The sequence below is a fragment of the Mixophyes fleayi genome, chromosome 4, assembly GCF_038048845.1.
Source record: "Mixophyes fleayi isolate aMixFle1 chromosome 4, aMixFle1.hap1, whole genome shotgun sequence".
Lineage (NCBI taxonomy): Eukaryota > Metazoa > Chordata > Amphibia > Anura > Limnodynastidae > Mixophyes > Mixophyes fleayi.
In genome coordinates, this window is record NC_134405.1 from 265,236,087 (window position 1) to 265,260,317 (window position 24,231).

Here is a 24,231-nt window from a genome sequence, read left to right on the forward strand (position 1 = left end):
AATGCAATGCCAGTGTTTCATTTATTTAAAAATAATATTGCATACGATGTAAATGTCTCTAAACATATAATTACTATTGTTTAAATTACACTATATTTGGGTATATACGTTGATTCTGGCTTTATTATCATGTTCTTTACAGGATTAAAGATGGCTGCCGTCAGTTATAGTTATGTTGTTCTAGTGCTGGTCATCGATCACCGATTTATGTATTTGACAGACCAGGATAATTCATAGCAGCAGCATGGCTGGTAGCAGGCTGGAGAAGCTGGGTACCGTGTTCACCATGTACATACTTGTAAACAATCTGTTGCTGGACTGATATGACAGTCATTAGTTGCTAAATAACCAGAACTGTCTTGTATCTGCTCTAAGCAGTTCTCTGTAAATTGGAATACTCTGTGCAACATAACAGTGTTGATGAAAAGATCAGTATTGATGTACTGGGCATATCATATTAAGTAGGTGTAGTCACAAGTGAAATAATTATACCCCCTTGGATCTGTTACAATATGTCAGTCAGTAATGAATACACCTGCAGAGAGATATGTTAAACACGTACTTTTAGAGGTCCCTGGATCTGGGAAACACTGGTATTAAAAGTAATAGATTTTTGTTTTGATCATGTGCACTGGTTAGGTCATGCTGTGGGTGTTTGGTCCTGTGTCTGTATAAAGTGTAATACAATATTATATTATGATCAAGTACAGGGTGCATGCCATATTGGGTAGATGTAGTGTCTTTTGTCTGTATTAAGAAAAATAAATAGTTAAAATGCAGAGAAATAAAATGGAACTTGTGATTAACTTGTCACGGGCACTAGGAGTCTTGCCCAGGAATTCACCAGATGACTGGGCTTACCAGAGTGGTGAAGTTAACACAACGGTCCTCTGGTAGCAGGGTGACTAGCGGAACATATATCACAGCATATGGAGAGAGAATGCCAATAAAGAATAGGAAAGTCAGTGACTTGCAGCAATCTTGGTCAATGAGTCAGCAACTAGCTGATATAGTGGAAAGGCAGATTTGAACACGGGGATCAGGATGGACGTGAGCAGATGCGGGAGGTAGTAGGGAAGTCAGTGGTCTGCGTACAGCAAGTTGTACCACTGCTATGGTGAGAAGACTTGTCCAGGTACAGGTAGGTAGCGGGGAAGTCAGTGGTCTGCATACAGCAAGTTGTACCACTGCTTATGGTGAGAAGACTTGTCCAGGTGCAGGTAGGTAGTGGGGAAGTCAGTGGTATGCGTACAGCAAGTTGTACCACTGCTTAATAGGTGAGGATGTGTACAGGTGTCGATGAGTGGAGGCATACAAAGGATAATAGGATGCAGACACTGAGAGTACAGAGGAACTTGATCCCAATAGATATGCAGCGTATCCAGCAAAGTCTATAACGGTATGTGGCGCTGCTTGGTAGAGACTTGCTCAGCACAGATATGCAGGCCAATAAAGGATAGTCAATCACAATTATGCATATAACGACTGAGTAGTACGGTTAATTCCAAACAGATATGCAGCATAACAATAACAGTCTATAGCGGGTATGGATACCGCTGCTGAGAGTGGAAACTTGTCCTAGCGGATATGCAGAGTAAACGTAGAAAGTCAATAACAGATAGGCATACCGCTATTCAGTAGAACAGTCTGTCCACAGGAAGATACAGGGACTGCAGAGACGCTGAACAGTAGAGACGAGTGTAGGAACCACAGGTGAGTAGATCCGGTAATCAGAGTCCAGCTGAGGACACAGGCAGGAAACAGGAGACTGTAGCAGGTATGGAAACCAGCGATGAGTAGCACAGGGAATCCACAGGAACTAAAGACACTAGTAGTACACAGGAGACAGTAGCGGGTATGGAGACCAGCGATGAGTAGAACAGGAAACAGCAGGAAACTGAAGACACTAGTAGAACACAGGAGACACCTTCAGAGACTCACAGGGAATGATACTCAAGATCAGGCAATGAGGTAATGAGCACAGGTGCCTTAAATAGGGAGAGTTGCCTGATCAACCAATTAGATTAAAAGCAACAGTCACAAGAGTTCTTGGGTGCTGCGCATGCGCAGTCCATCAGGATGGCGGATGGCCACGGTTCAAGATAGGTGCCGGCAGGAAGGCTAGGGAGCCACGCACCAGCGTAGAGGCACTCACGGTCCGGTGAGTAACAGTACCCCCCCTTTTAAAGGTGGGCACAGAACACATGGAGCCGGGTTTGCCCGGATTCTTGGAATAGAATTTTTTTAGAAGAGCTGGGGCGTTGAGATCATCTGCCCGGATCCACGAACGCTCCTCTGGACCAAAGCCCTTCCAATGTACAAGGAAACGAAGAACTCCTCGCGAAATTTTTGCGTCTAATATATGAGTGATCTCAAACTCCTCCTCTTGATGAACTTGAACTGGCTGAGGTGCTGAAGGAGGAACAGAGAAACGGTTGATGATAAGAGGCTTGAGTAATGACACATGAAAGGCGTTGGAGATACGAAGGTTCTTAGGTAGTAGAAGTTTGAAGCAGACTGGATTTATCACTTGAGTGATCCTATATGGACCAATGAAACGAGGAGCGAACCTTCAAGCGAGTATTTTTGGTAGAAAGCCATACACGATCTCCAATCTTAAGTGGAGGAATAGCCCGCCTCTTTTTATCTGCAAAGGACTTGTATCTGGCAGATGTCTTCTTTAAACAGTTTTTAACCTGAGACCAGATATATTTGAAGGTCTGACAAACAGTCTCCACAGAAGGAACTTGGGTGGGAGGGAGGGCAGGAAATTCCGGGAAAGACGGATGGTGACCGTAAACCACAAAGAATGGACTTCTTGAAGATGACTCGTGATACATTTTGTTATGGGCGAATTCAGCCCATGGGAGTAAATCTACCCAGTTGTCTTGGTTGGCTGAGGAGAACATCCTAATGAAAGTTTCAAGATCTTGATTGACTCTCTCGGTCTGTCCGTTTGATTGAGGATGGTAGGAAGATGAGAGTGATAATCGAATACCCAAGGTTTTACAAAGGGCTCGCCAGAATCTGGAAACGAATTGCACTCCCCTATCCGAAACAATCTCAGAAGGACATCCATGAATTCGGAAAATCTCTTTGATGAAATGATCAGCCAGAGTAGATGAAGAAGGTAAACCGGTCAAAGGAACGAAATGTGCCATTTTCGAAAATCTATCCACCACTACCCAAATGGTATTACACTTTTTACTTGGAGGAAGATCGGTGACAAAGTCCTTACTAATATGGGTCCAAGGTTTGGACGGAATGGGTAGTGGTTGCAGTAATCCCGCTGGTGTTCTGCGAGGAGTTTTAAACTGGGAACACAGCTCACAAGTGGCCACAAAGTCTTTGACGTCTTTCCTCATAGAGGGCCACCAGTAGCTTCGAGAAAGGATTTCTAAGGTCTTGCATTCACCCGAATGTCCAGAAAAACGTGAAGAATGAAACCAAGACAAAATTTTCCTCCTAAGAGATGGAGGCACGAGGGTTCTCCCAAATGGTAGCACCTTGGTGGACGAAGTGGCCAGAGACACACACTTGGGGTCTAATATAGAATGGTTAGGACCATCTTCAACGTCTGAGGACGTCACGAATGCCCGAGACAGTGCGTCTGCTTTTTTATTTTTGGAAGCCGGATTGAAGGTTATAGTAAGTTCAAAACAGGAAAAGAAAAGAGACCATCTTGCTTGACGAGGATTCAAACATTGAGCTGATTGTAGATATGACAGGTTTTTGTGATCCGTAAAAATGGTTACAGGATGACGAGCTCCCTCCAGTAGATATCTCCACTCCTCTAATGCTGCTTTTATGGCCAACAACTCCTTGTCCCCGATGGTATAATTCCTCTCCGCGGGTAGAAGACCTCGGGAATAGAAGGCACAAGGATGGAATTTTTGTTGCTCCGATCTTTGGGATAATATGGCCCCTAAGCCAACATTAGAGGCGTCTACCTCTAGGAAGAAGGGAAGCAACACATCAGGCTGTCGAAGAACAGGAGCGGAAGAGAAAGACTCTTTGAGAGACTGGAAAGCTTGAAGAGCCTCGGAAGACCATAGCTTAGTGTTAGCCCCCTTGCGGGTCAGGGCCACTATATGAGAGGCAATGGACGAAAAACCTTGAATGAAGCGTCTGTAATAATTCGCAAAACCTAAAAAACGTTGGATTGCTCGGAGAGTAGTTGGTTGGGGCCAACGTAATACAGCGTTCACCTTTTCTGGATCCATCTTAAGACCGACTCCGGACACAATATATCCCAGGAATGGAATCTGGGATAATTCGAATGAACATTTCTCTAATTTGCAAAATAAAGAATTTCTTCGGAGTCTAGAAAGGACCTCTGCCACATGTTGATGATGAGTGGGCAGATCCTGGGAAAAAATTAATATGTCGTCCAGATAGATGACGACACAGACATACAGCAAGTCCCAGAAGATCTCATTCACGAAACCCTGGAAGATAGCGGGGGCGTTACACAACCCGAAGGGTATAACTAGATATTCATAATGACCATCCCTGGTGTTAAAAGCTGTCTTTCATTCGTCTCCGGACTTGATCCGGATTAAATTATAGGCACCTCGAAGATCCAACTTGGTAAAGATCCGGGCTCCCTTAATGCAATCGAAGAGCTCGGTAATTAACGGAATAGGATACCGATTTTTGATGGTAATGGCATTGAGTACACGAAAATCTATACAGGGGCATAATGATCCATCTTTCTGCTTTACGAAAAAGAACCCCGCTCCAGCGGGGGAGGTAGAAAGTCGGATAAATCCTCGCTGGAGGTTCTCTTTAATATACTCAGATATAGCTTGAGTCTCAGGTAATGAAAGTGGATACACATGGCCCCTAGGAGGATTCTTGCCAGGTTGTAAATCAATCGGACAATCCCATGCCCGATGAGGAGGAAGGCGTTCTGATTGAACCTTATCGAACACATCCGCAAAGGAAGCATACTGTGGGGGGAGACAGTAGCGGGTAGTACACAGGAGACAGTAGCGGGTATGGAGACCAGCGATGAGTAGAACAGGAATCAGCAGGAAACTGAAGACACTAGTAGAACACAGGAGACACCTTCAGAGACTCACAGGGAATGAGACTCAAGATCAGGCAATGATGTAATGAGCACAGGTGCCTTAAATAAGGAGAGTTGCCTGATCAACCAATTAGATTAAAAGCAACAGTCGCAAGAGTTTTTGGGTGCTGCGCATGCGCAGTCCATCAGGATGGCGGATGGCCGCGGTTCAAGATAGGTGCCGGCAGGAAGGCTGGGGAGCCACGCACCAGCGTAGAGGCACTCACGGTCCGGTGAGTGACATAACTTAAACATTGTGACATACCTATTTGTGCACATGTGTATCTGCTTTCATCTCTGGCATCACTTACCTATTTTAATATTTGTAAATGCTGGTCATTCTGCTAAGTTATGCATTTCCTTTAACAGAACTCGAGATCTGATGCGCGATGGGATAATAAGCCAAAAAGCGAAGCATGTCTGGTATGATGTGTACGCTGCCTTTTCTCCAAAAAGAGAGCCTGCCATTGAAAAGCCTATAAAACGTCAGAAGAAGCTTCCTGACAATGTGCCTGCAATTCTGTACAGTGAGGAAATCATCCGAGCGTGAGTTTATTAGCTTTTTGCTTTGTTCATGCTTACATTAGTGCAGCCATGTCAAACTCAAAACCCCAATTGAGCCAAATAATCAAAGTCTTGCGTGGGCTGCAAGAAAAAGAAAGTCTTGAATTTGTTTTCTTTTGTTTTTCTGGGCCTTGGAGGGGCAGCAAAAACTATGACTTCGTTGCACCCCTGCATTAGTGTAATCTAGTTTTGATGTTTGTCATATCTTGCTGCTCTTTCTAAAACTTAACTTGCTTAAATTAATATATACCAGTGTTTCCCGAATCCAGTCCTCGGACAACAATGCAGGTTTTCCAGGTCACACTTGAAGTAATTAGTACCACCTGTGGATCTGTTATAATATGTCTCTTAATAATGAATACACCTGTGCTCCAACAAGGAGATGTGGAAAACCTGCACCGTTAGAGGGGCCTGAGGACTGTGTTTGGGAAACACTGACATATAATAAATCTATTTATGTCTTATCTAAGAAATTAAAAAACAGACAATTTTATACCATTGAATTAAGGCTGTATTCTCAGCATAAATGAAAATAAAGAGCAATACCTGGTATCAAAGGTGCACAAATTCTTCACCTAAGAGGACATTTAAACAAAACTTTGGGAGGATATTTTCTTGTAGATTTTTGTGCGCATTTTTTTTAAACCAACATGACATTACATTTGTTTTGATGCTTTCTCTTTTTCTTTTTTTCTTCTCAGTAAATTTTATGAAACTTACTGTAGTGCAGGAATATTTCATTTGTACCGAAAAAATTACAGATCTGTTTGCCAAAGGTAAAATAACCATTTTTTTCAAAGCAAAAAAAAAAAATATTAGCCATTTCGAGATAATAATACAAAAATTAGTGTGTTGAAGTTTTGTTATCTAATATAAATGAGACTGGTGAAAGCAATTTCACCATTGAAGGAGAATCACCTCCATGCCAAGCCTTCTTGTCTATATGGTATCTCCGAAACAGTAAAAGTTTATTATACCAAGCTGTTAGAGAAGAAAGTTATAGAAACCCGCTATGCAACGTTTCTTCTGTCAATTAAATGGTTTATGCTTCATTTTTATACCCACACTACTCCGTCACTCAATAAAAATTAACAAAGGTAAAAAAAAGCTTATCATCATAATCATCATCACCATTTATTTATATGAGGCCACTAATTCCGCAGCGCTGTACAGAGAACTCATTCACATCAGTCCCTGCCCCATTGGAGCTTACAGTCTAAATTCCCTAATACACACACAGACAGACAGAGAAAGAGAGAGAGAAAGACTAGGGTCAATTTGATAGCTGCCAACTAACCAACCAGTTTGTTTTATCATCAAAAAGTGACAGTCAAAGTGTATTACAAGTCCAGAATATTCACAAGAATATTCAGTTATTTGTTTGTGCTTGTGTGTGTGTGTGTGTGTGTATGTGTGTATATATATATATATATATATATATATATATATATATATATATATATATCTGAGAAAGCTGTTAAAAGTTTAGTACTTAGCCTTGGGCACTAGTTACAATTGAGTACAAGCACAATATTACACTCTGGACAAATCCAATTGACATACATAAGCTTTCTATTGACTCTTAATACCAGTAAGTGCCCCAAATTTTTCAATATCACTGATTATAATATGCCGTTCCATTGCAGTAGTTCTCAGCCTGCAACCTGTGGTTTGGCAGTAGTTCCTGAAATGCTTTTTGCCAGTCTACCTATGTATTGTCATGGGGTGGGAAGCTGACATCTGTGGGATTCCTATTGTTCCTCTGAGTGCGTGCAGCACAGGTTCTAAGGTCACTTCCTCTATTTCTCTGTCTTTCGGGTGATCCAGTTTCGTCCCACAGGTTAATTGTACTCTGACAAAATGGACCCTAGTTTGTGTGGTAGAGATCTTGGACTGTAATTTCTAGTGAGTGTGCATAATATGATGGTACTATATAAAAAAAGGGAAATAATAATAGTGTAATTTTCAATATCTTCAATAACATACTGCAATAAATAAAGATGTAAACAAATATCACTATTTGTTTGAAAGGCGCCATATATTCTGCAGTGTACAAATCACACAAATGCAAATTAAAGCTAATAACAAATTATAGAAGTATAAATTACAAGTTTGAATCAGGTACAAAATACCCCCGAAATATACTTTATATACTGTATGTATATGTGTATCTATAATTAATTGTTAAGTGCGTATTGTCGCTAACCAATAACGATTGTCGAATCTCGATTTGTGTTTCCAACGCACAAAGATTTATTCTCTTAAAGTAGCAAAATATATTCAAGCGAAATAATAATAAGTACAGCCGTTACTTATCGCAGGCGCTCTGGATCCAGTGTACAGTCATTCAATCCTGAAGTCTGGGGACAAGATGTCTGAACACTAGATGAGAAGCTGCTGCTTATATGCACACAGGAATACAGTAAAACAATGAAGATGGTATAGCTTGCTTCTATTGGTCCAGGTTTCAGGAAGGTCCAAGGGGTTGTCAATCATTGGCTAGTTCATTCTAAAGAATCCAAAGGAGGGGGTCATCTCTCCAGGGGGTATGCTCTGCTCTTCCCGCCAAGATTCCTTAGTCTTAAGTAGTTCATAATTCCCTATCATTCATAACTTGTGTATGCACTCTGCGATTCCTTCGCAGAGTGAACTGAACAGTAGAATATGATAAGAGGTTTATTATGATACCACACATGATATGATTCCTTCAACCTGTTCCATATATTTCACTAATGTGCCTATAACTTATAATATAAAACATAAATACTACTATATTTCGACATAAATGACTATGTGTTGCAACTGCCATTAATGTGTACTATTTTACAAGTGTGCGTGTTTGTGCGATTGTATGTAAAAGACTAAATACTGTTGTGCCACGTGTTGCAGCTGCGTACGCCGTTTCACGCCGCAGCGTGCCCTTTTTACGCCTTAGCGTACCGTACGCATCCTTTCAGACAAAGACAACCAAGTTTGCTCGATTTTAATTGAAATGACTTTATCCAATTTGCTGACTTTGACAGCTCCACCCATTGATAGTGCAATAAACTATCACCCAATCACCGTTTCAAGTTCAGGATTATACAATACTTCTTCACAGACCATGATCTCGGTATCTGGTACCACCCTTTCAGTCTCTTTCTCAGTGTTACTCCTATGAGACCATTTTCCACACTTTAACACAGTAGGAACACATTTGACAAATAAACAAATAAACCAATTGCTAAGATGACACCCAGTATAAGGAGAAGGAGCTTACCTACACTAGCAACCATTCCCTGTACCCACTCCCCCAGACCAGAGAACCATTTCAACCATGAGAACCAACCTGCCACCTTTTCCCCGACCTCATATAACGAAGAATTATGGTTCTTTCAAAATTCCCATTTCAGTTGCAAAATTTCATCCATCTTCCGGTCTATAACCTCTTTAGGGTCATCCATATTATTGGTGATGTACGTGCAACATTTGACACCGAACTGGGTGGCCAGTGTTACACAGTACCCACCAGTAATAGAGGTGAGATAATTTAGTACCAGTCTATGTTGCACCAACTCCTTCTTGTACGCTTGTAGCTCCCTTCCAGTATACCTGAAAGTGTCATCATATATCTCGGTGATATTATCTATTAATTTAGCTAGGTCTTGGATATATTTAAAGTTTAATGTTCCCCGAGCGGTCCTGGTGAGATTTAGAGCAACCATAACTTGAAACCCAGCAGTTTCACTAATCAATTTTGTAGCTATGGGTTCCTCACCAGGAATCATATTTCTCTTGCCCCAGTGTTCATACTGTGTGTGTATGTATTGTGGTGATGTAGTCTTGTGAATACCAACCATTTCTTCATGAGTAATAGTCATGATTTCAGGAACCAGTTTAGCTAAGAAACACAAGCCCTTGGAACTCGGAGTCACCCAGGAATAGGCTTTTCTTCCACAAACAAAATACACATCATCAGGGAGAACATAAGGAACAGTATGTCCATTAATTATATCACGCAGAGTTTTGATAAAACTACCCATGCCTAGTGTCTCCATTTGCTCCAGACACGTGTCGGCATGGATGACATTCTTACAATTATCTATAGAGACTTTTCCAATGGCTACTTTCTTATGTTTGGTTATACGCCCTAATTTGTGACTTCCATCAACCTTCCTGCTTATGGGTGATCTTGTAAGTCTCCCTCCAACATGAGCGTGGCGAGCCATTGTCTGATCTGATAGGTCAGCCTCCCAATTCTCCAGGCGCTTTGTATGAGATATATTTAGGCACAGCAAAGATCTGCCTACAGAGTATTGTCGAAGCTCCAGACTAGGGGACCTAGTGTTATTGTACCTCCCGTCTATGGGCCTCCCACCCCTCAATTCGAGTACTTCGGAAATGTTTAGGGGGAATGGCACTAGTCCTATATTATGCTGCCCCTGTGGCACATGAGAGCACACCCAGCACTCGGTTTGGTTTAGCACCTTACCCACCAGGGAGTGATAATCCTCCAAAGGATGCCCGCCCACCTTTAGATTACTGGTGGACTGACATCGCTGGATGCATCTCTCTTCAACGAGGGAGTCGCAGAACTTGCAGATACAATACCCCCTCACACTGCCTCCGAGTTCTTGAGCTAGCAGACCTTTTCATAACCCCCGGACAAAGCTTGATAATGGACTGCTCTGTGTATCCTAATAACTTTTCCTCTGCCTCCATCTCATCCGCATCACTACCAGAACCCTTCTCTGTCCTCCATCCTCCTTCACAAAAATAGAATGTCCTGAAAAAAATAAAAACAAGGAAGATCCTGGAACAAAAGAAAAACAAAAATCGCCACTCAATCGCTGGAAAGATAGCTCTGAGGCAACGTCTCTGGTTCAGGTGTCTCGACTGCAGGCTTTAGGTCTCCCGGAACAGACTCGCAAGTGACAGATCTATGTCGTCGGTCTGAGTTTTATCTTGCACTTTCTCCGGATTACGGACTCTCCTGCAGTGGGTGGAATGGACCCAAGTGTCTCTCTCTGCAACTTTCAGTGATGTAGTACTGGTCAGCAGCACTTGGTACGAGCCTTCCCAACGGTCTGTTAAACAACCTGAACGTAAGAAATAGCGGATCATAACATAGTCTCCAGGTTCAACATCATGACCGTTCGTTTCTGGCATACCAGGTGACAGCATTTTTAGTTTTTGTTGTTGTTGCTTTAGCTGTCTACTCATTCTTATAAGATATTGTACAGTCACTTCATTATTACACTTCAAGTCGTCTTGTGGACTCACGATCAAATGAGGCTGTCGTCCGAACAGTATCTCAAAGGGGGACAGATTAAGAGGAGGTCTAGGAGTGGTCCGAATGCTATGGAGGACCAATGGCAACGCCTCAGGCCATGCCAACCCAGTTTCATTACCTTACCAAGCTTGTTCTTTATAGTACCATTTACTCTCTCCACCTTACCACTGACTTGTGCTCGGTAAGGGGTGTGAAGTCTGCTACCAATTCCCATGAGTTTACACATATTTTGGAAGATATCACCAGTAAAGTGGGTACCCCTATCACTTTCAATGATTGTAGGGATACCGAACCTACATACAAAATCTTGTACAATTTTCTTTGCAGTGAACACAGCAGTATTAGTGGCTGCTGGATATGCTTCTACCCAACCGGAAAACACATCGATACACACTAACACATACTTTAGATTCCTGCACGGTGGTAGTTGGATATAGTCAATTTGTATTACCTGAAAAGGTCCGTCTGTAGGAGGGATGTGGGATGGCTCAGTTGGAATAGTTTTCCCGACATTTTTCCTCAAACAAGTAAGACATGACATTGTTTTCTTACCAGCCTGAGAGGAAACTCCAGGAGCACACCAGTATGCTCTCACCAGTTTGCACATTCCTTCTTTACCTAGGTGAGTCAGACCATGTGCTGCTTCAGCCAGGCTTGGATAGTATGTTCGGGGAGCTGCAGGCTTACCTTGTCCATCCCTCCAGAGTCCTGAGGATCTTGACCATATCCCTTTGCCTTCCAGACCGCCTTTTCCTGCAGAGAACACAAATCTTGCATTTCAATTAATTTCTGCATGTCTAATGTCTGAAAAACCATCATAGTCTCGGTCGATACAGTCATAGGTTGCCCTGCTGCCCATTTAGCAGCTTCGTCTGCCCTGTTGTTACCCAATTACACTGGGTCTTCTTCAAAGGTATGGGCTTTGCACTTTATGATGGCTACTGTTCTGGGTAACTGTATCGCTGTCAGAAGTCCTTTTATGTGTTGTGAGTGTGCCACTGGCATACCTGCTGCTGTCGTAAAGTTTCTAAGATGCCAAAGGGCCCCAAAATCATGCACTACCCCGAAGGCGTACCTAGAGTCAGTATATATATTGGCTGATTTACCCTCTGCCAATTCACACACTCTCCTTAGTGCTACTAGTTCCGCGACCTGGGCTGAGTGAGGTGGGTCAAGGTGTTCAGCTTCTACCACATCCTGACCGTCTACAACAGCATAACCAGTACATAGCTCAACCGTCTCTGTCTGTCTATGACAACTCCCGTCTGTATAAAATGTAAAATCTACATTTTCAAAGGGGGTGTCACGTATGTCGGGCCTTGCAGTAAAGGTCTGATTCAGGTGTTCCATACAGTCATGCGTGTCAGTACTCTTGCCTAACTCATCATCGACCAGGGTCTCCACACCTCCCACCCTTTGTGTCTCTAGAGACACATATGGAAGGTATGTAGCTGGATTTAAGGTGCTATATTGTTTGATGGTGATGTTTGAGGGTGCCATCAGGGCTAGTTCCCACTTTGTGAATCTAGCTGAAGAAACATGTCTGGTTTGGGCTGAATTTAACAGAGCTGATACAGCATGGGGTGTATATACAGTTGAATTATGTCCTAATACTATGTCCTCGCTCTTACTTACCAGAAGAGCAGTTGCTGCTACACTTCTGAGACATGTTGGGAGTGATCTTGCCACATTGTCCAATTGTGCACTGTAGTATGCTACCGGTCTGCTAGCGTCACCATGTTTCTCTGCGAGGACACCTGCTGCACAACCATCAGCTTCCGTACAGTATAGCTCAAAAGGCTTTTCAAAATCAGGTATTCCCAATGCAGGTGCTCTAGTCAGACTATCTTTAAGATTAAAGAATGCTTGCTCTGACTCTTCTGTGTGTCACGGGCACTAGAAGTCTTTGCCCAGGTTATCACCAGATGATGATCTTACCAGAGTAGTGTGGGTTACACAGTGGTCCTCTGGTAGCAGGGTGACTAGCGGAACATATGACTCAGCAGATGGTGAGAGGATGCAAATAGAAAAGTCAATGACTAGCAGCAATCTGGTTAATGATTAGGTAGATATGAACACGAGGATCTTGATGGACGTGAAGAAGTGCAGGAAGGTAACAGGGAAGTCAGTGGTCTGCATACAGCAAGTTGTACCACTGCTTATGGTGAGAGGACTTGTCCAGGTGCAGGTAGGTAGCGGGGAAGTCAGTGGTCTGCGTATAGCAAGTTGTACCACTGCTTATGGTGAGAGGACTTGTCCAGGTGCAGGTAGGTAGCAGAGAAGTCAGTGGTCTGCGTACAGCAAGTTGTACCACTGCTTGTAGTGAGAGGACTTGTTACTGGTGCAGGTAGGTAACTGGGAGTCAGTGGTCTGCGTACAGCAAGTTGTACCACTGCTATAGGTGGGGATAGGTACAGGTGTCGATGAGTGGAAACATAGAATGTAGATACTGAGAGCACGAGGAACTTGATCCCAAACAATATGCACAAGTCTATGTTGGTGTGGCAGGCGCTGCTTGACAGAGACGAATTCACCACTGGAATCCAGGCAATTAGCAGAAGGTCAATTAGCATATGTATCTCACGACTGAACAAAGAGGTAAACTTCCCAGCAGATATGTGGAGTAATAACACAGTCTCAGGGAGATAGAGGATTCCGTGGGTGAGTGGAGAACAGTCCAAGCGGATATGCAGTAAACGAATACAATCAATAGAAAGTAGGCATACCGCGGTTCAGTTGAGCAGGCTGTCCACGAGAGGATACAGGAACAGCTGAGCGGCTGCACGCCAGCACGAGTAAAGAAACCACAGGTGAGTGGTAACGGTAATCAGGGTCCAGGTCAGCACACAGACAGAGAACTTGACACGGGTAGAACAACGATGAGCAATGCAGGAATCACTGGAGATAGCGAACACGAGTAGAACACTGGAGGTAGAAGCGGTCTGGAAACCGGAAATGAGTTGAGCAGGAATCAGCAGGAAGCTGAAGACATAGTAGAACACAGGAGACTTGAAGCGGTCTGGAAACCGACAGGAATCAGCAGGGAACTGAAGACATAGTAGAACACAGGAGACTTGAAGCGGTCTGGAAACCGGCAATGAGTTGAGCAGGAATCAGCAGGAAGCTGAAGACACAGAGAAGTACACAGGAACACCTTTAGAGACTCACAGTGAATGAGACTCCAAGATCAGGCAACGAGGTAATGAACACAGGTGCTTTAAATAGGGAGCGTTGCCTGATCAACCAATTAACTAAAAGAAAAGGTCAGAAGAGTTCTTAGGAACTGCGCATGCGCAGACCATCAGGATGGCGGGCGGCCACGGTTCAGGATAGGTGCTGGCAGGAATACTGGAGAGCCACGCACCAGTGAAGAGGCACTCACGGTCCGGTGAGTGACACTGTGTGTACAACACGTTCTGGTTTTGACGAAGAGACTAGCTCCTGCAATGGTAATGCCAGAATAGAAAAACCTGGGATCCAGGATCTACAGTATCCACACATCCCCAGGAAGGTACGAATCTGCTTCTGGCTCTGCGGCAGAGTCATGTGTTGTATAGCCTCAATTCTGTCGGTTGTCAGGTGTCTTAGCCCCTTAGTGAGGCAGTGTCCTAAGTATTTGACCTTAGTCTGACATGGCTGTAATTTGTTCTTTGCCACCTTGTGCCCTGTTTGTGAGAGATGGAGCAACAACAATTTAGTATCATGTAAACATGACATAAAAGAATCAGAGCATAGCAACAAATCATCCACATATTGACTTAGAACAGACCCATTGTGGGGTTGAAAGGATTGCAAACAGTCATGTAAGGCTTGGGAGAAAATACTGGGGCTGTCAATGAACCCCTGAGGCAGTCTGGTCCATGTGTATTGCACTCCCCGGTAGGAGAATGCAAAAAGGTATTGGCAGTCAGGGTGAAGAGGGACTGAGAAGAAAGCAGAACATAGATCAATGACAGTAAAATGACTGGCAGACGGTGGAATCTGCATGAGGATGACAGCTGGATTCGGCACTACGGGGAATTGGCTCTCAACAACTTTATTAATTCCCCTTAAGTCCTGGACTAATCTATAGCCCCTCCCCCCACTCTTCTTCACAGGGAAAATGGGACTATTTGCTGTACTGGCTGTACGAATTAAAATCCCTTGTTGTAACAGCCTTTCAATAACAGGATATACCCCAAGTTCCACCTCCGGTTTTAATGGATACTGTGGGATTTCTGGAGCTATCCTACCACTTTTTAGATTGACCATGACAGGGGCTACGTTTGCCATCAGTCCAGTGTCCTGTCCATCTCTGGTCCATAGTGAACCTGGTATTTCCAGCAACATCCCCTTTACTTGAGATGGACTGTGTTCTATAACAGTAGAGTGTAACATTAACCTTTGAGGGGTGTCCATTATGTCCTGTACCTCATGAGTGACCTTCTCGGGTATATCTAGGAACACACCATCTAAAGTACAGTATATGACACATTCCATTTTACACAACAAGTCTCTCCCTAGCAAGTTAGTAGGAGCCGCTGCAGCCAAGAGAAACGAATGCTTAGTATGCAGGGGCCCGATAGTAACTTCAGCGGGTTTAGTTAGAGGATAATGTGACACTCTTCCCGTTGCCCCCGTAGCTGGAATAGTTTTACTGGTCACCTGTAGATTAAAAGGAGAGGTTATCACAGATCTGGCCGCCCCTGTATCTACAAGAAAAGTTTGTTTTCTACCAACTATGTTAACTATCATTGTTGGTTCTTCTCTCTGACTCTCAGTTAACCTCACTGGCTGTAGACTACAGGTATGACCTGACCCCTAGCGCTGACAATTGCTTTCCCGCGCAGCATTTGCTGCTGTAACGTGTGCGGGCAGGTGTGAGTCTTCTAGTCTATGTGAATCCCTCCTTGGAGGATATCTATGTGACCCTTCATTAGGATTATACCTTCCCTTTCTACAATCTTTTCTAATATGCCCTTCTTCTTTGCAATTATAACATCTCAACATTCTGCATTTCCGGTTATGTGGGTTATATGCTGGGGGTCGTGTATGCATTCCCTCTAATGCTTGTTTACTCACCGTCATCAACTTGTCACTCTTTTCTTCCCTTTTCCTTTTTGTCATGTTCCACAGCAATTTCTCTAAGAGAATCTACCGTGTTGCCTCTCCAACCAGGGGTTGAGGTTTATACTCTTGTTTTTAGATTTTCCTTTAAACCATCCATCAGTACTGTTACCGCTACTTCCCTATGATGTGGGTTATCCCTTATATCTGATACCCCAGTAAACTGTGTCATTGATGCAAGAGCTCTACCAAAATAGTCCGCTGCAGTTTCATTATCTTTTTGTTTTATGGTGAAAATCTTACTCCAATTTACCACTACTGGAAAATAGATGGCTAAATGTTTGACAATTTGTTCTATATTCTCTTGGTTAATTTCATCAGTCAAGGTGTCATCTTCGTCCAACAAACAATCTTTAAAAAAAATTTGTATGTCAGTATTGGGAGGAAGACACGCCCTTAACACTACACGCTAATCCTTATTGGTTGGTTCGTGTACATTTCCTAAGTCTTTCACAAATTTCTGACACTTAGCCAACTCCTTTCTAGGGTCTGGGAATTCGGTCATAATGGAATGTAACTCTGATCTAGTCCAAGGACAATGCATTGTAACATTTCTTAAAGGAACTACACCATCCTTATCCGGTTTCCCATTGGGAACTGATATTGTGCGGACTGGGTACGCACCCACTGGTTCACTGGTTCCAGAAGTCACTACCGGATCTGCTGTATCAATACTTAAAACGCTATCACTCCTAGTGATCACACTGCTCTCACCTATCTCAGCCATTGCTCCTTTCCCATACTTACGCTGAACCTCTAGCATATTAACAGCATGAGCAATGGCTGAAATCACAGTGGGTTCATCTTCATCTTCTGATACATTTGTTTTGAACTGACTTAAAACAGGATATAACTTAGCAATTTTTCTTTTTTCAGTTTTAATAACGGCTGTACTTACCCCTCCCGCCACAGAAGGTGGCGGGGGCGCGCTTGCGCTGAGTTCGCCACGCTTCTCAATGGCTACTTCCGCCGTGTGCGCGCTTTTCGCCACGCCTACTTCCGCGGTGCATTCGCTGCTCTGCCACGTGTTACCTTCCATTTGCCACAATTTTAAACAATCATTATGTCTATTTCTCTTTTTCGTTGACTTAATCAACCATACTTTATCTTTTACAGTATTTAGTACCTCTGCATTAAAACTCCCTATTGTTGGGAAAGGCCTATCACAATCTTTGGTCATCTTGACCCACGTGTCGCAATACGCAGTTGCGTATGCACCATATTTCTTACACATGAGAAATCTCGCTGAACCAATAGGCCCTTCCTTAGGCAGTACACTGGCCTTCTCTAGCGTTTTCTTAGCACCCATATTGAACAATAGGGTCCCAGAAATATAACAATATCCTGCCACATAATAGGGTTCCAGAAATAACTAATTTTCAACACTACCGCTAGAGATATTTTACGGGCCTGTGGACGTATTTGCTACAAGCCGTGTCCACTCACTTCCTCTCGTATTAAACAAGGACCCCTAATACAGATATATCAATGCGGACTAAAGGGTTATCAGCTCCCTGATCACCCCTGACTCTCCAACAAAATCTGTTGAGTTTATTACAACTGGTAGCATCCGGTAAAGTCAATTACCAGCCTTACCAACGTAATTCCTCCCCGTTACTCCCAAGTCACAATCGCGGCTTTCCTTGCCGTGCGGTGCAATCGCAACGCTTAAAGGTTATCAGTAAGCGATGCGATTACCCTTGGGTGTACGTCGCGAAAACTAGCTTAGTTTCCGCCCCCCGGTATACCTGCCTTGTATACCGTACACCAGTTGGGCACCTGCCTCGTCAAACAGCAACTGACACTCTATTTTACAATAGATAAAACCTTAGTGTATTTAAAATCAACAAATCACACGACATACACCTTTTCTGCGCAGAAAATAAAAGAATTCCCAACAATAGTAATAATGTCCCAGAGGTTTTCACAAGTAATTATACTATGCACATATAATAACTATCAAAACGATTGTTTAACCACGTGGCAAATCTACCGGAAGTCCGCGTCCGCACAGCAGGAAATACACATACGCTAAGCAATGCAATACAGTTAAAACACACAATGACAGTAAAAAGAAACAGTTTTCTCTTTTGTCCCTAGGTTCTAGTTAGCGTGCCCTAGACAATGCAAAACGGACATTCGGTTTCACAACACAGAGTAAAATTCAGGTTTTGAACACATTGCGTTCTTACCCGTTTATGACGCGTCTCCACCCTTTGTTGAGGAACCGAAATCCGTTGGTCTTGCATATCATCGGCAACGAAACCTCCAAAGCTCACGAGCCCCCAAATTGTTAAGTGCGTATTGTCGCTAACCAATAACGATTGTCGAATCTCGATTTGTGTTTCCAACGCACAAAGATTTATTCTCTTAAAGTAGCAAAATATATTCAAGCGAAATAATAATAAGTACAGCCATTACTTATCGCAGGCGCTCTGGATCCAGTGTACAGTCATTCAATCCTGAAGTCTGGGGACAAGATGTCTGAACACTAGATGAGAAGCTGCTGCTTATATGCACACAGGAATACAGTAAAACAATGAAGATGGTATAGCTTGCTTCTATTGGTCCAGGTTTCAGGAAGGTCCAAGGGGTTATCTATCATTGGCTAGTTCATTTTAAAGAATCCAAAGGAGGGGGTCATCTCTCCAGGGGGTATGCTCTGCTCTTCCCGCCAAGATTCCTTAGTCTTAAGTAGTTCATAATTCCCTATCATTCATAACTTGTGTATGCACTCTGCGATTCCTTCGCAGAGTGAACTGAACAGTAGAATATGATAAGAGGTTTATTATGATACCACACATGATATAATTCCTTCAACCTGTTCCATATATTTCACTAATGTGCCTATAACTTATAATATAAAACATAAATACTACTATATTTCAACATAAATGACTATGTGTTGCAACTACCATTAATGTGTACTATTTTACAAGTGTGCGTGTTTGTGATTGTATGTAAAAGGGCGTACGCCCTTTCACGCCGTAGCGTGCCCTTTTACGCCTTAGCGTACCGTACGCATCTTTTCAGACAAAGACAACCAAGTTTGCTCGATTTTAATTGAAATGACTTTATCCAATTTGCTGACTTCGACATCATATATATATAAAAATAATTTGGGGCACAGACACCCTTCTGTAGATGCCCACATGAACAACTTCTTACTTTGTACTTTGCTCATAAAATAAAGTTATACATATATGCTAAATTAACAGAGACCGGTTCCCTAGACACCAGCAAATTTATTCGGTATAGGACACACTGAACAATGAAAAAAACAGCCCCAGCTTGATGGACAAGTGACGCTTCCACCTGCAGGTGTTCTGCTCGATTACTCTCATTGCAGACACACCCTGTCAGCTTACTTCTAAACCACTTCAAAATATGTAAGTTAAATCGCTCTATACTTTTATACTGACACACATATGTCCTCCATCTGTGTATCTTTGAATTAGGTTCACTGCTGTACCTAATGCCATTCTTAGAGGCCCGTGTGTATGTTTGTGTGTGTGTACACACAAATAAGATCAGAAATATTTCATAAAAAATTCCCAATTGTTAATTATACAATTAGCCTGTAAATATATTCTACTAGGTTTTCCTTATGCTAATCCCCAGAGTGCATAATATTTTAAATATAATCAAAGTGTAAGGTATAGGCAAAAATAAATAAAATCTATGGTAAAAAAATATTATTTAATGATTCAAAAAGTAATATGGGTATTCCGCTTGTGCAAATGTCTTTCTAGCCTCTGTGAAGTGTGTTGTGTACACCGAGTTAGGAACGGCTGTCCACAGGGCCAAAAAATTATGGACACAGAGATACCTACTTCGGTTGGCACAGGGGGAAAAGTTGTTTTGTCCAGCTTCATTTCCATATTTTTCATCTGATTATCCTTGTCCCAGTCCAATCTCTCGGAGACTGTAGGAGCTATTGAGGTATTCCTTACAGTTGGGACAGTAAACATGCTGCCACATCCACTTTGTCTATATATAGAGTAATGTTGATCCAAAAAGATTTAGGAAGTTTGTTTTGGAATTGACGGCTTGTTATTTTTCCCTATTCAAACAATTGAGTTATAAGATTTTTTTTTCTTTTTATTTTGATCTGTATCCCCAATCAAATAACTGATGAAAGATAGATGTGTTTGGTTATGCAATTCCTATTTGTGTGTAGTAGGTTTGATGGAATTCACATACTGTATTGTTTTATTTGTGGATGTTTACATACTGTCTAACTACTTTACCAAAATATTAATAATTTAATTTGTCAGAAATTTTATTTTTAGTTGTCAAATCATCTAGCCATAATAATAATTATTTATTTATGTATTCCACTTTATTGACTGCCAATAATTGTCTGCTATTTAAGGTCTCAACCAGTCAGTAGAGACAAAAAGTTTTAAGAGCCACTGTCCTATGTACACCGTGTCCATTCCAAGTATACTGTTCTATGTTTCCTGCATATGACTATTACCAACTGTAAAGACACTTGTTGGCTGCACATTGCATGCCAAAGAACGCTGTCCATCAAAGGTGTTCTTACAATGGCTACACTAGAGATAATGGGATTGTGGGTATTGTACAAGCTTTAACCCTGTAAACAAATACACATTTTTGTTAAGGTGATTCATAATCTGCAGTTACCATATTTTAATATGTCCCTTTGTTCATTTCAACTTTGTAGATACATTTATAGAACTTAAAAAACCAGGAGACATAAGCGAAGATAAGTTATTTGATGAGACTTCAAAAGCTTTACTTGCGAAAGGCATCAGTTTAAGGAGATCAGCAACCATGCGGGTTAGTGGTTTTTTTTTTTTTTATATTGAGAACACCTATGATGAACACCAGGGGGTAAATGTATCAATATGCGGGTTCTTCAACACCCGCGCGTTCAGCCTCTTCCGCGATTAAATTTCAAGCGGCGCTGCATTGTAAAGGGTAAACTTCCCTTTACAATGCAGCGCCGCTTGAAATTTAATCGCGAAAGAGGCTGAACACGCGGGTGTTAAAGAACCCGCATATTGATACATTTACCCCCAGGTCTGTAATGTCTTTATGGCTCAGCTACACATATCTTATACCATCAGGTCTGCAATCCGAGCACTTAAATAGGCAGTGTTGACTTCACTGCCAACATACCAAGTTGAAACCATAGATCCCAGCAGCATGGTTGGCCCAGTGGTCAGCATTGCTGTTTCCCAACATGTTAACCATTTCAGTGCAAGAGGTTTGTGATATTTTCTTCACCTGCAGCACTTGTTTTAAAGATTTTGATATACCTGATTTTGGGCATCATTCTTACACATAAGGGGGCTCATGCAGAGGTAGATGTATGTCCTTTTTTTTTTTTATCTTCTTCTTTTTTTGCACAAAAGACACAATTCCACAAAATAAGTTTATCTTATTACTCCATACAATGAGTAAAGGAAGGGAGTGTTCATGTAATTGCAACCTAGGTAGACCGAGACACAGTTACACCGGTCAGGAGGCGTAGTTCTTGTGTGATGACTGTTGGCAGCACTAGCTAGCCCCTTCTGATTGATTATCTTGTGGATTGACCCTCTAACACAGTGATGAGCAACAGGCGGCCCTGAGACCGGATGTGGCCCCCTGAGCCTTCACTTGCGGCCCCATCTTCTTTCTGCTTTACTGTCAGATTTGTTTGTTATAGCTTGTAAGACTTATTTAAAATGTCTACTGACATCTTAAAACAAATAGGTGTCTCTTTATTTGATTAAATATATTGTTTTTACTTATTACTGAGATTAAGGGTAACGTGTGTCCCTTTTTAACGTAGAGGGACACTGCATGCGGCCACTGAACTATGCCAGGTGCCTTTTACTGCTCTAAATCATATTATTTAAGGCATTAGTGTGACTGCTATACTATATACATTAAGTTATGGACGTCTATTTGCATTACTTCATTCATATTTCCATTTGTACTTTAGCAGAAAGATTCCCATTTAATTTTCAGGGGAAAAACATGCATTTAATTTGTATTTATATTTTGTATTTGTGTTTGTATTATATTTTATCTAGTAAATGTGACTTTTGGATTTGTGGGATTGTGAAAAGCATTTACAAAAATTCTTCACTTAAAAAAACTTTGACCTCATCACTTTTGCTCAGTCGTTTTAGTGTGTTGTGAAAAAGAGCTTTGTTTAGTCTTTTTCTTGTTTACATTTTATATTTATTGTTTTATATATTGAGATACGAGCCATAACAAACTCTAGGTAAGGCTCATTGTAATTTTGTGTAATGATATAGGGGACCTGTGAGAGTCATTTGGCTTAAAAGTTAATGGCTAGGAAGTTGACCCATATAATTTCCTTTGCGGCCTTCTAGACACCCTAGTCTGACAAGACTTCTCCACCTAATGCCTGAGCTATGGCAAATTATTCTTAATATTGGACACAAATAGCAGTTTACTTGTGAGCCCTATGTATGTATGGTCATCCACATATTCTGGAGTTAGTAAATTTGCCAGCACAGATGCCATCTGCTGCTTTTTTTTCAGTAAAGTGGTATAGATGTCACAAATGAAAACACATTTGGTTAAAGGAGCAGTAAACACTGTAGTAATACTTATTTTTGTGAAACATGTCATGCAGCTGTTATTATAATGCTGTTGGACTTTATCACAAAAATCTTTAACAGCATTATGGTACTCCCCATTGACACATTCGGATCTGCTGACTGAGGTACTTGCATGGCTGACTAGTGGAATATGGGCTCCTTGTTACAATGGGCAATGGATGAAATATCAAAAGACACAGAAGTTTAATAAGCAGTAAGAGACAGTTTGTTTTACTTAACCTGTAATTAGAGTTATCAAGCAGATACAAGTGTCTAAAACCAGTGCTGAAAATCCCAGATAAAAAACCAATATCACAGCAATGCAAACCAAATGTTGAAGACATGTCACAATATTTGAAGGGTACCAGGGCACTTGTATCCAGTCCACTGGAAAGATTTCAAATACATTCTGTTTTGACCGGTCTTATACCCATAAGAGAAGATGATAGATGGCAGTATGAAACTCTTTAAGCATGCAAGATGTGATCATTTCACATAATGGTAGATATGGCAGTAGCCTTATAGTAAAAGTTCTAAAAACAGATTCACAGATCCCCAAATACTAAAAGTTTGTCTCTCAAATAACACAATGCATCGCAAAATATGAATTCCTCAATCAAATACTAGGTGTTATCGTGTCCTGCCTTGGAATGCGAGGTCTTAACATATTGTCTTTGTAAACTTTTATTTGGAACATTCAAACATACAATGTTATATTATTGCCTGCACCTATAAGTTAAAAGTGTTATAGGTACGTATATAAAAAGAGAGATAAGCTTTATGCGTAGACATTGTGAATCACAAACCAGCTTTTGTCACACCGAGCCTTGTATCATGTGTAAGGATGACTATCTGTAGTTCAGTCTAGTTTCTTCACATCACAATGCAATGTGTAGAACACAAGCATTTCTAGTGCACAGAGGCACCATAGTTTGAACAAAGTGGTGAGCAGCAGAGAAGTCCTTTCATTATACTGTGTATTCTCCCTCCCCCACATGTACTACATGGTTTATTATAAGCTCTGGATGGGCCACCCTTTTAAGTCGTGTCCTTCTTATCAGCAAACAGAATTGTAATAAAATTGTAAAAAAACTGTTCTTTTTCTATTCAAGGTACAAAATTGGCAGATGTCAGAAAGCCAGTCTGAGTCAAAAGTGAAATCTACGATTGAAGAAAATAAAACCTTCTGATGGGCAACCTACCACCTTATAGCAGTACAACATATATGTTATGATTACGACCACTGCAGAGCCTAAGGACACTACTTTAATGTGCTGATAAACATTGGAAAGTAAAATGCCTCTGTGACTGTTTACTGGCTCATTTCCATTTCTAAATTCACCTGGCAATAAACAACTGTGCATATTTTATTTGAAAAAAAAATTTCAACAACTTTCGTCTGCATAATGGTTTGGTTTTGTGTTTGACATTGATAAGTGCTGCTGCTTCCAGTATTTATGACAGCAGAAGCAAGCCAGGGCCTCACACCAGTTATCATGTCTTTTTAGCTTTCTTCTCAGCTCAACTGTCATACATACATACATACATACATACATACATACATACAAATATACATACATATATACATACATGCTACATAAAACCTTTTCCATCATTTGCCTTCTGGGCAG

General features: G+C 41.7%; 1 protein-coding gene across 1 annotated transcript; it reads left to right on the forward strand.

Moving 5' to 3' along the window:
- The first annotated feature begins 213 nt into the window (after window positions 1–213).
- LOC142150127 (small ribosomal subunit protein mS23-like) lies at window positions 214–23,994 on the forward strand. Its single transcript, XM_075205353.1, has 5 exons — window positions 214–288; window positions 5,441–5,617; window positions 6,337–6,411; window positions 20,704–20,819; window positions 23,713–23,994. Exons 1-4 carry the CDS (start codon window positions 245–247, stop codon window positions 20,720–20,722), a joined length of 315 nt encoding a protein of 104 aa, XP_075061454.1. The 5' UTR covers window positions 214–244; the 3' UTR covers window positions 20,723–20,819; window positions 23,713–23,994.
- The last annotated feature ends 237 nt before the right edge of the window (window positions 23,995–24,231 follow it).

Bases quoted from the DNA above. Each gene is read 5' to 3' on its own strand.
- LOC142150127 (XM_075205353.1), top strand. From the start codon at position 245: ATGGCTGGTAGCAGGCTGGAGAAGCTGGGTACCGTGTTCACCAT. The intron at 289-5,440 runs GTACATACTTGT...TTCCTTTAACAG, and splicing joins CTGGGTACCGTGTTCACCAT to AACTCGAGATCTGATGCGCG. The intron at 5,618-6,336 runs GTGAGTTTATTA...TTTTCTTCTCAG, and splicing joins AGTGAGGAAATCATCCGAGC to TAAATTTTATGAAACTTACT.